General features: G+C 40.2%; 1 protein-coding gene across 1 annotated transcript; it reads right to left on the reverse strand.

Annotated features, from left to right (window-relative positions):
* Positions 1 to 5,729: 5,729 nt before the first annotated feature.
* On the reverse strand, positions 5,730 to 11,921 carry acer1 (alkaline ceramidase 1). Its single transcript, XM_084010875.1, has 7 exons — positions 11,900 to 11,921; positions 10,717 to 10,829; positions 10,436 to 10,550; positions 9,532 to 9,670; positions 8,336 to 8,473; positions 8,116 to 8,253; positions 5,730 to 7,937 (listed from the first exon to the last, which is right to left on the reverse strand). The coding sequence occupies exons 1-7, from the start codon at positions 11,904 to 11,906 to the stop codon at positions 7,760 to 7,762; spliced, it is 828 nt and encodes a 275-aa protein (XP_083867001.1). The 5' UTR covers positions 11,907 to 11,921; the 3' UTR covers positions 5,730 to 7,759.
* Between the last annotated feature and the right edge of the window lie 410 nt (positions 11,922 to 12,331).

Here is a 12,331-nt window from a genome sequence, read left to right on the forward strand (position 1 = left end):
CTCAGTCAAATCTGAGTGAAAGAAGTCCCACCTGGTTGCCAGACACAGGGGTGTCCCGCTAGTATTGAGACATCAACCTTTAAATCCTCCTTTTCAATATAAACATGGAGAGGGAAAACACAAAATAAAGCCAGGCCTCTTTTCACGCACATAACAGTTTTATTGTAATTAAAAGACTGTCAGAATACACATCTGTAGTCCTGGTACATAAATGTGTGTGAAATGAGTCAAACATGTTGGATATTTGCAACAAATGATGGATAATGGATCTTGACCGCCTAACGGATCCCAGCTGAAAACAAGAAACAGTGCTTTTTTTTTGGGGGGGGGGGGGGGGGGGGGGGCACATGGGGGTCTGTGGTGGGTAGCCTGCATACACACACACACACACACACACACACGCACGCACAGTCTCTTCAGAAACTTCAGATCTTTCAATTCCACTAGTATTTGGTCAGTGTTGAACCGTCATGTGCAGAGAATCTGTAACGATCACTGTAAAAGTGTTGCAGCTCGGCCTGCACGTGCACTTGATAGACACAAACTTCCGAGGTAGCGCTGCGCTCGTAATCTTTTCAGGGCCGCTCAGATGCTCCTCGCTCGACTTGTGTGGCTTGGCTGCTGTCACCACTTCCTTCTTAGCTGGGTTTCTGAAGAGAGAAAATGTTTGGAAGCTCACAAGCACTGGCGGCATCTAGAAATACAACACTCTCCTCCCCAGATCCAAAATGTGACCTGTACATTTTAGTGTGCATTGTAGTGAGATTATTTACTGCGTTCATCAGCAAACAAAAGACGATAGATAAATCTTTATCTATGTAATAAAAACAGAACACTACACACAAAGAGAAAGTCAGTCAAACAAATATAGATTTCACCATTTTAACAGACTTAAACTACAAAGTGTCATTTTCGACTTATGGATGCGGCACGCTTAAACGATCAGATAGCCACAGTGAAGCTGCTGAAAGTTCCCCAAGTTTCATTCATTGTTTACAGCGCTGCTAGCACTTATCTGCAAGAATGAATAGAACCAGAAATGGAAAAGAAGTGGGCGGGGCAGCAAGAGGTGGATTACACAATATTTACACACTACTCCTACTATCAGCTGCAAATCTGAACTGACAAACTGGGGCCAATATACACACAAAGAAAACAAAACAGGCCTTCACTGCGAGGGTTGTATAGATTTATTTTTAGATGCCTGCGTTAATCAGTTCTGAAAAGTCATTAACTGATATTAACAAACACACTGCCAAAAATATGGAATAACCGTTTAAAAAAACATCAAGGAAAATGATTGGAATGATCAATAAAGTTGAGACAGTGCTTCAGGTAATATAATCTTGTATGTGTGTGTGTGTGTGTGGGGGGGGGGGGGTTATAATCCTGTCATCCTAGCCGCAGTTCTCATTAAAAGTATCAAACATCTCAGCATTTGTACCGAGTGTTCGGGCCATATAGGTAAAAATAATATAAATATATGATAATGGTCAGGGTAATATTCTTTCAACTTTTTAGCCTAACAGCTGGAGGTAATCTAAACTCGGCAGGAAGGGACACAATAATAAGGAGATGAAAAGACGCCCTATGCCTGACTACGACTATATGATAATTTAGGATGCGATATTCGACCTCCAGAGGATGGTGGGAGTCACACAAACTCCCAAAGGCATCCGCGATTGCTGGGACTGTATATTGATAATGAAGCCTTGCCTCCCTTTCTCCGTTATAGTCATCCAGGGACAGTGCCTTAGCCCGCCATGCCCTAAATCATAACATACACACATTCCTCAGTTAACTAAAGAAACAACATCCCCTCACCAGACAGAGAGGAGCCAGTGTTCTAGACATCTCCAGGGACTCTCTGCAGCTGACTCTCCCACCAAGGATCCAAACTCATATATATATCTTGATTTTTGATTAGGTATGCTGTCGTGCGTATTTACAACCTATCACCTTTTCGGTCATCTTCTATCTTCTATCTCTATGCAACCAGACATCGGCATGCGACCGTCCTCAGAATTGAGGGTGGCTATATACTTGTGACAACATCCATAAAGGTAAATCAACAGACGCATTGAACACAGTTCCTTGAATAATTGTAAACCAATGGAAACGTTTTTGTCTGCAGATAACTGCCTCAGGACCAGTCATTCCTGCCAGTCCTATGTGGTGTCTCCAACCAAAACACCAACAAACCACGGCTGCACGAAATAAGAATCATTACAATTAAAGTAGAATTGTCTGCGATGATAGTTTGCCCATGATAACATTTTCATCACTAACTGACTTGTCTCATTCAAAAGTAGGAAAACGTAAACAACGAACATGCCTTATTGTTGGTAGGCACATTTACAGTGGATAAAAAAAAGTCCTCTTTCAGGACAATAAAGCTCTTCAATAAAAAAATATAGGCTATAATCAAGTGTTGCTTTTTTCCCCAACTACGCCAACGAGCCTTTAAATATTTATTATTTTTAAATACTTTGCATTTTAAAAGTTGATAGAACATCCTCAGTTCCACATAAAACAGGTTATATCAACATTAATGATAAATGCATTCAAACGGGGACAGCGCGACCACAGACTGGAGGACCGCAACCGATTGGGCGAAGTTAGCGGGGGAAGATGACGTATGATTACATCCGGTTTCAGAATAAAATACATACAGCTAGAAATCAATTCGAGTTTAAAAAGCAAATACCACTAAAGTGTGAGCTCTTTGATGTTTCGGTGCCTGGGAAAAACACATTTAGTGAATGAATGTATGACTTTATAATCTCAAAGTGTAGCTTTTTCCCTCGTAAATATGGGATCTATGCAGCCGTTGTAGTTTACAGACTACACCACAGATAAACTCAAGGTTAACTCCAGATTAGAGACTAGTAAACATTGCAAATTTACGTTTTGAATAATACACGAGGTACACATTTTGACGAGATAACGTAAGTTAATGTAGCTAAGGCTAATACTGATGGATGCTAGCAAAGGTCTAGAACCAAACAGCTATCAATTTGTAATAAGTAGACGTGAATCCACCGTAGCGTCACCTGTTGGTCCATGATTCTCTGGCCTTAGTAGTCGTTTAGCGGCGTTTGTGTCGTCCAGCCTCCTCTCAGTCCGGCTAGGTTCCGTTCAGCTTCCTCTTCTTCGGCTCAAACGCTCAGAATCAGACATAGGCTAAGCCACGCCCCTTCCGGTGTCCCACGTGGGACGTTTTTTAGGAAGAAATCTGTACAGTCGAATGTTTTGATCCCGTTTGAATAACATATATGATGTTTGTCAACCGTATGCGTAATTTATGGTAAATCAGGTACCTCTGGGTATATCTGGGGTACAAGACTCTGCTTCTCTACTATTAGAGAGTTTTGTTCCTCCAACAAGCCTCCTGATGTACAGTGTGCCTGTTATGGCACAATTCAACTCTCTCTTTTCATGTCTTTGATGCAGGATGCCAAGGAGCTCCTATCACTCCTAATTACAGTAGGCTATAGAAAATTTATTAGGATTACAATTTCACAATAAGTAATGATATAGCCTACTCATCTGTAACCATGCACACATGAGAACACTTAACAGCCCCGAGGGCCCCCGCTTAAAATGTGTCTGGGGCTTTATTTTGCGTTATATATTCCGGACTGAATGATTGTCCCAGTCCAGCCCTGGGTAAGGCCTTAGGACATTGGGATTAGGCCAATAAGTCTGCCATGTTGCACCAGACAAACCAAACACTGGCTCTAGAGAGAGCGTTTTTATTAGCTGCTGAAGGCCACTGTAGTTCCCCAACAAGCTTAGAAAGGGAAGGAAGAGCGGGTATTCAGTTAGATGCAATCTGCAACCTCACCACTAGATGCCACTTAATCACACACTGCTCGTTTAAGGAAGGTCTAGACCTGGTGAATTAAATTAGCTGAAGTCTGTCCTGGACAAACGTGTCAGTGACCAACGAGTCCTGAGTGATCCTGTTGTTCAGTTTTATAGGGAGAACAAAATATCCAAGGATAAGCAAATATCAAAATATGAATGCAGTTATATCTTGTGAGACATATATAAAGTGGTCGCCATGCAGTCACAAAAAAATAAAAATACAGTGTGAAGTTGAGATCAAAATGAAGGCCGAATTCAAAGATGGCTGCGGTCCATGCAAGGGCACTGGAAGTAGTAAGATGGGAAGTGGGGAAGGGGCCAGAGATAGAACTAAAATAATACACACAGCAGACTACATCACGATATATATGTAATCTTATACACAATATACATTATTTTAAATACACAAAAGAAGAATCTAAAGTGACTGAGTGAGGCCCCATTAAGTCACGTCTCTGTGGTGCTCTGACTTTGATGTGAGATTATTGGGCCTCAGCTATGTGACAGAAGGACCCCCTCTCACTGGCTTGGTGCCTCGGCTCCTTCATACAATATAAAGCCACGCCCCACAGGTTCCATACACATAACATTGTTTTATTGTAATTATTAGTAAAGTTTATCAACAAGTTCACTTTCTAAAACGCATAATGTATGTCCATGATAATCATCATCATCATCCAAAAACATAGATGTGTCCTCACTTTCAGGGCCTTCAATGAAACCCAAGCAAACATTTTGTTAAATAATGTGCACAGAACATATTTGTATCTATGAATGTATATCAACTTGTCATAACACAAGTATTAGACAAATTCAAATTTGTACCTGATGGTGGTGTCAGAGGATCCCCAAAGGTTTAAAAATGCATCCTGAGGAGGACCTGAGTGCCTCTATCAAATTTGAATGGCAATCCATCTAATCATTGTTTAGATATTGCACTCAAAACCACAATTGTTGACCTTATTCTCTAAGACATTTTGTCATCTGACGTGTTAGTCACGTGAGTTGTTGGTGCCGTTAGTCACTCACGTGCCTCACGAGTCACTTGGCGATCATAATCACAATGTAATCACTCAGCTGTGACATGAGTCGTTAGTCACTAGGTATGTGTGTGTGTCTGTAGTCAGTCAACTTCTTTTCCTGAACCCAACTAGGTGGTTTTGTTGCCTAAACCTTAATAAGACACTTTGCATGTAACAAGTGGAAACTCACACGGGGGTAAAGCATCATTGGTTGAAGGTTAGGGTCACTGACCGAACATCTGTATTTGACGAGTTGGCAGTGAGGATGTGTTTGATGTTTTTCACAGGATAAGTGAAAACTTTGCCCAGCTGGGGCACTAGATTAAAATGATTCATCCTCTGGCAACCATGAATGTCTGTACACAATTTCATGGCCCTTCATCTGATAGTTGTTGAGGTAGTCTAGTGGTTGTTGTGAATATCTCATCACCTACAGGAGGTCACTATTGAATATTGAAGTCCAGAGAAAGCCTGTGTGCATTTCCTATTGTTACATCTATTGTATCCTTCAGGAAGGGTCATGTGAATGGAGGTACAATGTACCTGAATATTCTCAAAACAGCACCAATATCAATAGCTGTTTGAACAAAGGGACTTTTAAAAGCTCGGAGATGAATCTTTCATGCAAAAATAAATAGTGGTCAGTCATAAAAATCCTTTGAGAGGAATATTTTACAGATCCTGAATGAGACTAAACGAGTGTTCTTGAGAAATAGACCAGATCATTATCTGATATTCACAGATATAAGTTACTGAAATGTTAGAAAATGTTTATAATAATGTCAGAAACGTGGGCACTTTTTAACATTTTTTTAATTAGCTGGTATTTGTACAAAATTAGACAAAACTCAGTCCAGGTTATACAGTGCGTATGGGTGTGTGTCTATGAAAAACCATATGTTGAGGTAATTAAAAATTCTATGTAAACATTTCATCCAGTGCAAAAACTGTGAACTGCACTGAAGAATGACACTAGTTATTGTTTCTTAGAATAACAATTGTTCTATCATAAGAAAACATACAGTACATCGATACATGAACCACCATGTACAGAATTAAATGTGCATTCATATCTTGAAAAAATAAGTAGTCGGTTTATTTATATAAAAGCATGCATGCTGACCTGTCAAATACAAATTCTTCAAAATACACAACATTTTCTCAGTCATTCAGGGTACATATAGACATATTATGAAAACATTCATGTTGCAAACTCGATAAATGAAACCACACCTATAAGCACAAAGTTCAACATCAGTCAACTCTAAACATCAGCTGCCCTCCAGCTCTGTGTCAGCCTTTGTTTTTCCCAACAAAATTATCACGTCTTGAAAAGAGAAACAAAGTTCTTAAAATTTGAGTAATATTACCAAGTATTCTGTATTTGTGTCTGTATATAAAATAAAAATCTGTATGATAAAATATTCATCAGCAATGGGACCATTTAAATAATGAGTATATTCAAATATACTATATTGTAACTTCAACATATATATTATGAATATTCATGTTGTGTTTCTCAACTATTAGCTCATTCAATCATTTTTTGGGATAAAACATGGATGAATCATAAAACAATGGGCCTCTGGGCACAGGCACAAACCTCAGGTCTTGCATCTTTTGTAAAATTTGATTATGTGCTATATTTTATATTTAATTTCCTTGAGAGTGATTTCAATTGGGAATGCCTTGGTACAAGAATTGCATCGTGTCCGAATACAGCGGCTGCATCCTTCAGAGCTTAGAGAACTGTATTCTGCCACATCTCCCCCTGCTGATCCGCTCGAAGATTGATTGATTTGAGTGGACATTGATGTACAAACTACAGCTGAACAATTCTAAGAAAATATCTTACACTGATGATTTTGCAATTGCGATATGATTTGCCATATGAGAGAGAATAATCATTTTTAAATCATTATTCTCATTTGTTGGGGAAATATTCTTAATCTTGACCTCTTGACCCTAAAAGCTGGGACTCATCAAAGCTCAGGATGGGAAGCCGGTCCGGGGCACAGTAGCAGGAAGACGGGAAGCTTTGATCATTTAAGGTCCCGGTTTCAGCCTCCAGAGGGTGGGGTTAGTCACACAACTCCCCCCCAGTATCCACAGATGCTGGGACTGTAGATTGATAGCGACACCTTGCCTCCCGTCTACTGTTTGTCCTCATCCAAGGACAGTGCCTAAGCTCTCCATGCCATAAATCATAACATGCACATTCCTGAGCTAAAGTGATCTAGATATATAGGAGCCAGTGGTCCAGACAACTACAGGGACTCCAGACTTACTGGTACTGTTCTATCAAAGACCTTAAACATGTCCATCTTGACCTCTGATTAGATATGCTTCGTCTACTATTTACTTTAGTTACTTACACTGTTTACATGTGCAAGTAAAGAGATTACCTTATAGGGCATTTCCTATTTTTATCCATCCGGACAGGTTAAATACCCATCAGCAAGCGGCGACCTATAGAATTAAGGGCGACTATACACTTGTGACCACATCTTGTGTATCATCGTTATTTTGGACAATAATCCTTAAGTCACCTATAGGCCTTTGCCCAGTAGGCCCATTTGGTATCCATCCATGGTGTTAACAACCCTTTAACCTGGTCAGAAAACAATCTTGAGCCATGTTTAGTTGTCGTTTGTGGCAGTCTGTGCATTAAAACGTAACACTAGCTTTGGGAGTAGTCAAGTCAGATTCCTTGGATTTGAATCTTTTTTGGGGAGGCGGCTCTTTCAGATCACAGACTGTCTTTCAGGTAAGAAGGTGGTGCTGAATAAAGGTCACCACATTAAATCATTTTCATGTCTTCCTATTCCCGAACACCTACACACATTTTTAAATTCAATTTGAGCTTGTTAGCAGCGTTTCTGTGTTTTGGTTGTGCCCTTCAGGACAATGTGAGGTAACCCAACAGCCCATTTATCACAGGGCCAGAACTGCAGTCCCGGCAGAGAGTACGGTATCTCATAGTAGGCATCCAGGTAAGCTATCAGGGTGCTGCCATAGGCCACGGCTATCACAATCAGAATATGCCTGGAGGATACAGATAATGGAGATCAATACATGAGCCGGTTCTTTAAATAAACAACCCTGTCTCCTAGAAATGACATACTACTAATTCACTTCAGTCAATGATGTTTGGGGTGAAAGATGGCCGTAGGAAACAGGGTCTGAAAGGAAAGGAAAAGGACACAGGGAAACCCGAACTTACCAGATGCCGTGTAGGTAGCAGAAGTTTATCCTCTGCCAGAAGCTGCAGCCAAAACGGTCACTGATCCAGCAGGAGATGGCGAGCACCCACAGAGCCACCGATAGCTTGGCCAGTCGCAGAGCCTTCTGGTCAGTGCAGCTGGGAAAGAGAGAGAAGTGGTTATCATAACAGATTGAAACTGCACCAAAAATAGTCAGGGTTTTAAAAAAAATGTTTATACCATCTCATCTCGATAGCCAGAACGTAAAGCAGATGGAGGCCGAAGCAGTTTAAAACGTAGGCATTGGCTGTAGGTTTGACAAATGATGACACTGTAGAGATGACAGTGATCACAAGGACGAGGCTTGAAAACGTGGACCTGTTGATGAACAGACAGAGAGAGAAGAAAACAGCATGAATCTCAGGATTTAGTTCATGCTTATAGACAAGCGTATGAATCCTGCAATGCTGACACTCACCTGCACAGATATTATTCAAATCTACAAATACATATTACATAAAACATGATGCGAGTTCTGTTTTCTCGAACCTGCAATCAGTGATTTTTCTGGCCATTGTACGCAGCAAGTTTTGAACACAACATCGACGTATCATCACTTTCTAAGTTGATATGATGATCTATCTTACAAACATGTATTTCTTTTTTTTATTTGGTGTTGTGTCTCTGACCACCTGACAAATCTAAATCCATTGTTTGCTTTGTTTTTAGCTCTTTTTTTGGTCTCCACCATGTCCTGAAGGAAATATATGGCTGCTAAATAATCCACTAGTCACCAGCTAGTTGCTAAATTATCTTATCTGCTGTTTGGTGCTGAACAGGTAGCAGGTGTACAGTGGGGGGTGTCAGAGTTTTTTTCCTACTGAAAAAACAGCCAAAAAGAACACAATGAGAGCACTGAGAGTGAACCACCAGAATAAAGTTGCATAGAAAGTTGCAAAGGTGCCCTCTGACCTTTTGGGCCTCTGTGTCTCTGACCGGTAGGCCCATTCAGTTATTCATCACTCCATGTGGACCAACCCCCTTTAAAATACTGGAAAATCAATGTGAGTCCTTTGCATCAGGGCTGCGGGATGCTTTTCAGGTGCTCATCCAAATTTAATTAATCTTTCCCACCTTGTGGTGAAATATTTACACAGGTTGGGTGGAGCTTCTTTCTTTCACAACAGTTAGAGCCCCTTTCTGTCACAGTGACAATGACTCCAGTTTTCAGCTGTCAAACAGGCTCCACAACCAACATAGGTTGGGTTTCATGGCGTGCCTCAGAAACACTCACTCCCATTGTTTTTGTTTGTCTTAGGGAAGGATTATTGCAGATAGGTTATAGGTTGTGTGTCAGTCCTTTGTAACGCATGGAGATGAATAAAGACAAACAAACACCTCGGACCAACTCATATGTGCTGGGTTGATTGTTTTACCTGTCCTTTATGAAAAAGGGGAAGAGTCTGCGGGGGAACCAGACAGCATACCCCATTGCCAACACCCACAAGATGGACAGCTCATCCAACATCTGGCCAACGAAACTCAGAGTCATGTGGAAGTACGCCGAGAAGATCCCTGCGAAAAAGAGAGAACTGTCTTTTTTACGTGAAAAATGTATGCATGCATTATATTATATAAGGCAAAACATGGAATAAAGACTTTAGGAGAGAGGTGGGGAGGTCGAGATATAAGATATATAAAGTCTCGCCAGAAGTAGCCTCTAAAACTGTGAAAAGGGGGTTCATAAAGTGGTTCCAAGATAGATATAGATATCAACATTAATTCACATAAAGCGAGGGTTATTCCTCTTGCATCAAACTGGTTATAACTTGTACAACAGGCGGGTGCAGATTTGCAACAATCATTTTGATTATCAATGAATCAATGAATTGCTTACTGTTTTGGTTTAAATTGTGCCATCACAACAAATGTCTTGTTTTGAGTTTCAGTTTACTATCATAGAAGACTAAGGAACCAGAAAATATTTGCATTTGAGAAACCAGAACAGGTCCGTTTGTTCCATCTTGTCTTGGGTACTTTTGTAGGTCTGTCTCTACTTTAACAAAACATTCTGTTGTGCCTCAGGGAAATTTTTTGGATGTCTTCTATTCTGCAGGTATGTGTAAAATGTTCGGTCTGTGTGCGCAGGATGTACACTGACAACACTGTTATTTATGCTCATGTCAGATCACAAATAAACCAACACCTTCATATTATCGTACTGTGGCCACGTCAGATTCTCATGCTGATGTAAAGAAAACAAACTTTTCTTGCTATTTAAATGAGATAATGTATCTAAAATGGGGTAAAACAGATTGAGAGAAACATGAAGGTTCTGACCTACAAATATCATCATGGTCCAGACCACGTGAATCGCCAGGTTCCTCTCTTTGGCGTAAGGGTGCAGAAGGTAGAGCATGATGGGAGATATAACGAAGAAAAAGAAGCTGCTCACCTGCAGGGAAAATATCAATCAATCAATAAAACAACATATCAGCCAACCAATACCTCTTTTTTATCAGTGAAATTATTAAAAAAGGAAAAATATGACTATACCTAGGTTGCCTAGATATTATTCTGCAAAAATAAATGGTACTACTGTACTGAGATGCAGTTCTTACAGTGTTGAAGTACTCCACTACATGTTCAGAGTGTCTGTAGTTGTCTTCACACCAGTCGATTTCTGAACTCTCATAGGAGAAAACTCCTGCCATCATTTCACCAGAATAGACACCTGTCAGACAGAGAGGAGGGAAACAATGGCCACTGATTTCTGAAAGCACACCTGCAGCTTTACAAACTTGTGTCAGCGTGTTTGTATAGATGGTTTATGGAAATCAAGTTTCCTGAGCGTATTTATGCAATACTTGTATTCAAATGTGGCTTTGCACCATTTCTCAGTGGCTTCGTGATAGTCATGTAAATATTTTTTGCGATGTGATAAAGGGATGAACAAACTGCTAAACTCTCTGATAATTTGCTTTAATCCATCATATTATTCAAGGTAAAATAACAAGGAATGCACTGATCATTTGGTTCAAGGGGTATTCCTACTTTCATAAAGTTGAGTAACATGTCAGGGACATGTTATACCGAAAGTACTCATTACAGAAGGGCCTATTTTTAAACAGAAGAACTATTTCCACAAGCTGACGAGTCAACTGATTCTCATGAATATAATAGGTGGACTGCCCCTTTAGTGCACTTACCGCACTCTCACACTTACAACACTGCTCACCAGTCAGATAATACAGTGATTACACACACACGAAGAAGGTTGAGAAATTCAGGGTTTAACAGGGTGATCAGTTAATATTTTCATTACATGATGAAAAAATCTGTAGTTAATTAAGATGCAGATATTCATAACAACTTATCTCAAAATGCTTAGTATACATACCTATATGGTAAATATTATGTATCTAAATAGGGAGGACAAAATAATGTATTCCAGTGCATTTCTTAGCCCTTAATTTCCAACAATGTCACCACTGAACATTTTAAACACAGCAAACGTAGATGTTATGTCAAAACGGTTGTATTGAATAACAATAGAATGTACATGTGGGTGTACTTAATAACATGACTGCTGAGTGTGAATATTGAATTATGTCCTCGTAAATCACAGATGCATTATTACAGGATGTTGATATAAAACAGGACACATTAAACTCACTATTGATCACCACATTATGCAGGCAGTCACAACAGAAACAATATGTTTTTAGTCTATTCTTAATAACAACTTTTTTTTTTTTTAAAGATGTTGATTTAAGGTGAAATTGAGAAACGAAGGGATCTTACCTCCCATGCTGCTGTCGTCCCCTCCAGTCCGTCAGTTGCTCTGGGCTACTTCAGGTGATACAACAGGTGCATCGAAACGCTCCCAATCCAGTTGCACGGGGCTGTGACGTCACTAATAAGCATGCTGAACGCTTTCACATCACTAGGCCAACCGGGCCTGTCACCGGGGAAGAATGTCTGGAATTGATTCACCTGTTCTGCCATTAAATGCAGGCTATTTTCCCCCGTACGTATTAACTACATTATAATCGTTACACGTCAGGAAATAATGGTTATTTAAAATGCCATAAACGGAGAAAATGGGACACGCAACAGATAATAACAACAGGTCACACCGAGAGCAGCCAGGTCTGCTCTAGAAAGGAGGTTCAACCGGGTTCAACCGGTCCATCTGCCTCCGCTGTGTCGAGTCAACGCCAGCGATGCAAATTT

This window comes from Eutrigla gurnardus (genome assembly GCF_963514095.1).
Source record: "Eutrigla gurnardus genome assembly, chromosome: 6".
NCBI lineage: Eukaryota > Metazoa > Chordata > Actinopteri > Perciformes > Triglidae > Eutrigla > Eutrigla gurnardus.

Excerpts from the sequence above, each read along its gene's own strand:
- acer1 (XM_084010875.1), bottom strand. Across the intron at positions 10,551-10,716 it reads TAGTGGAGTACTTCAACACT|GTGAGCAGCTTCTTTTTCTT; the intron begins GTAAGAACTGCA and ends TTTTCCCTGCAG. Across the intron at positions 8,474-9,531 it reads CCCTTTTTCATAAAGGACAG|GTCCACGTTTTCAAGCCTCG; the intron begins GTAAAACAATCA and ends GTTCATCAACAG.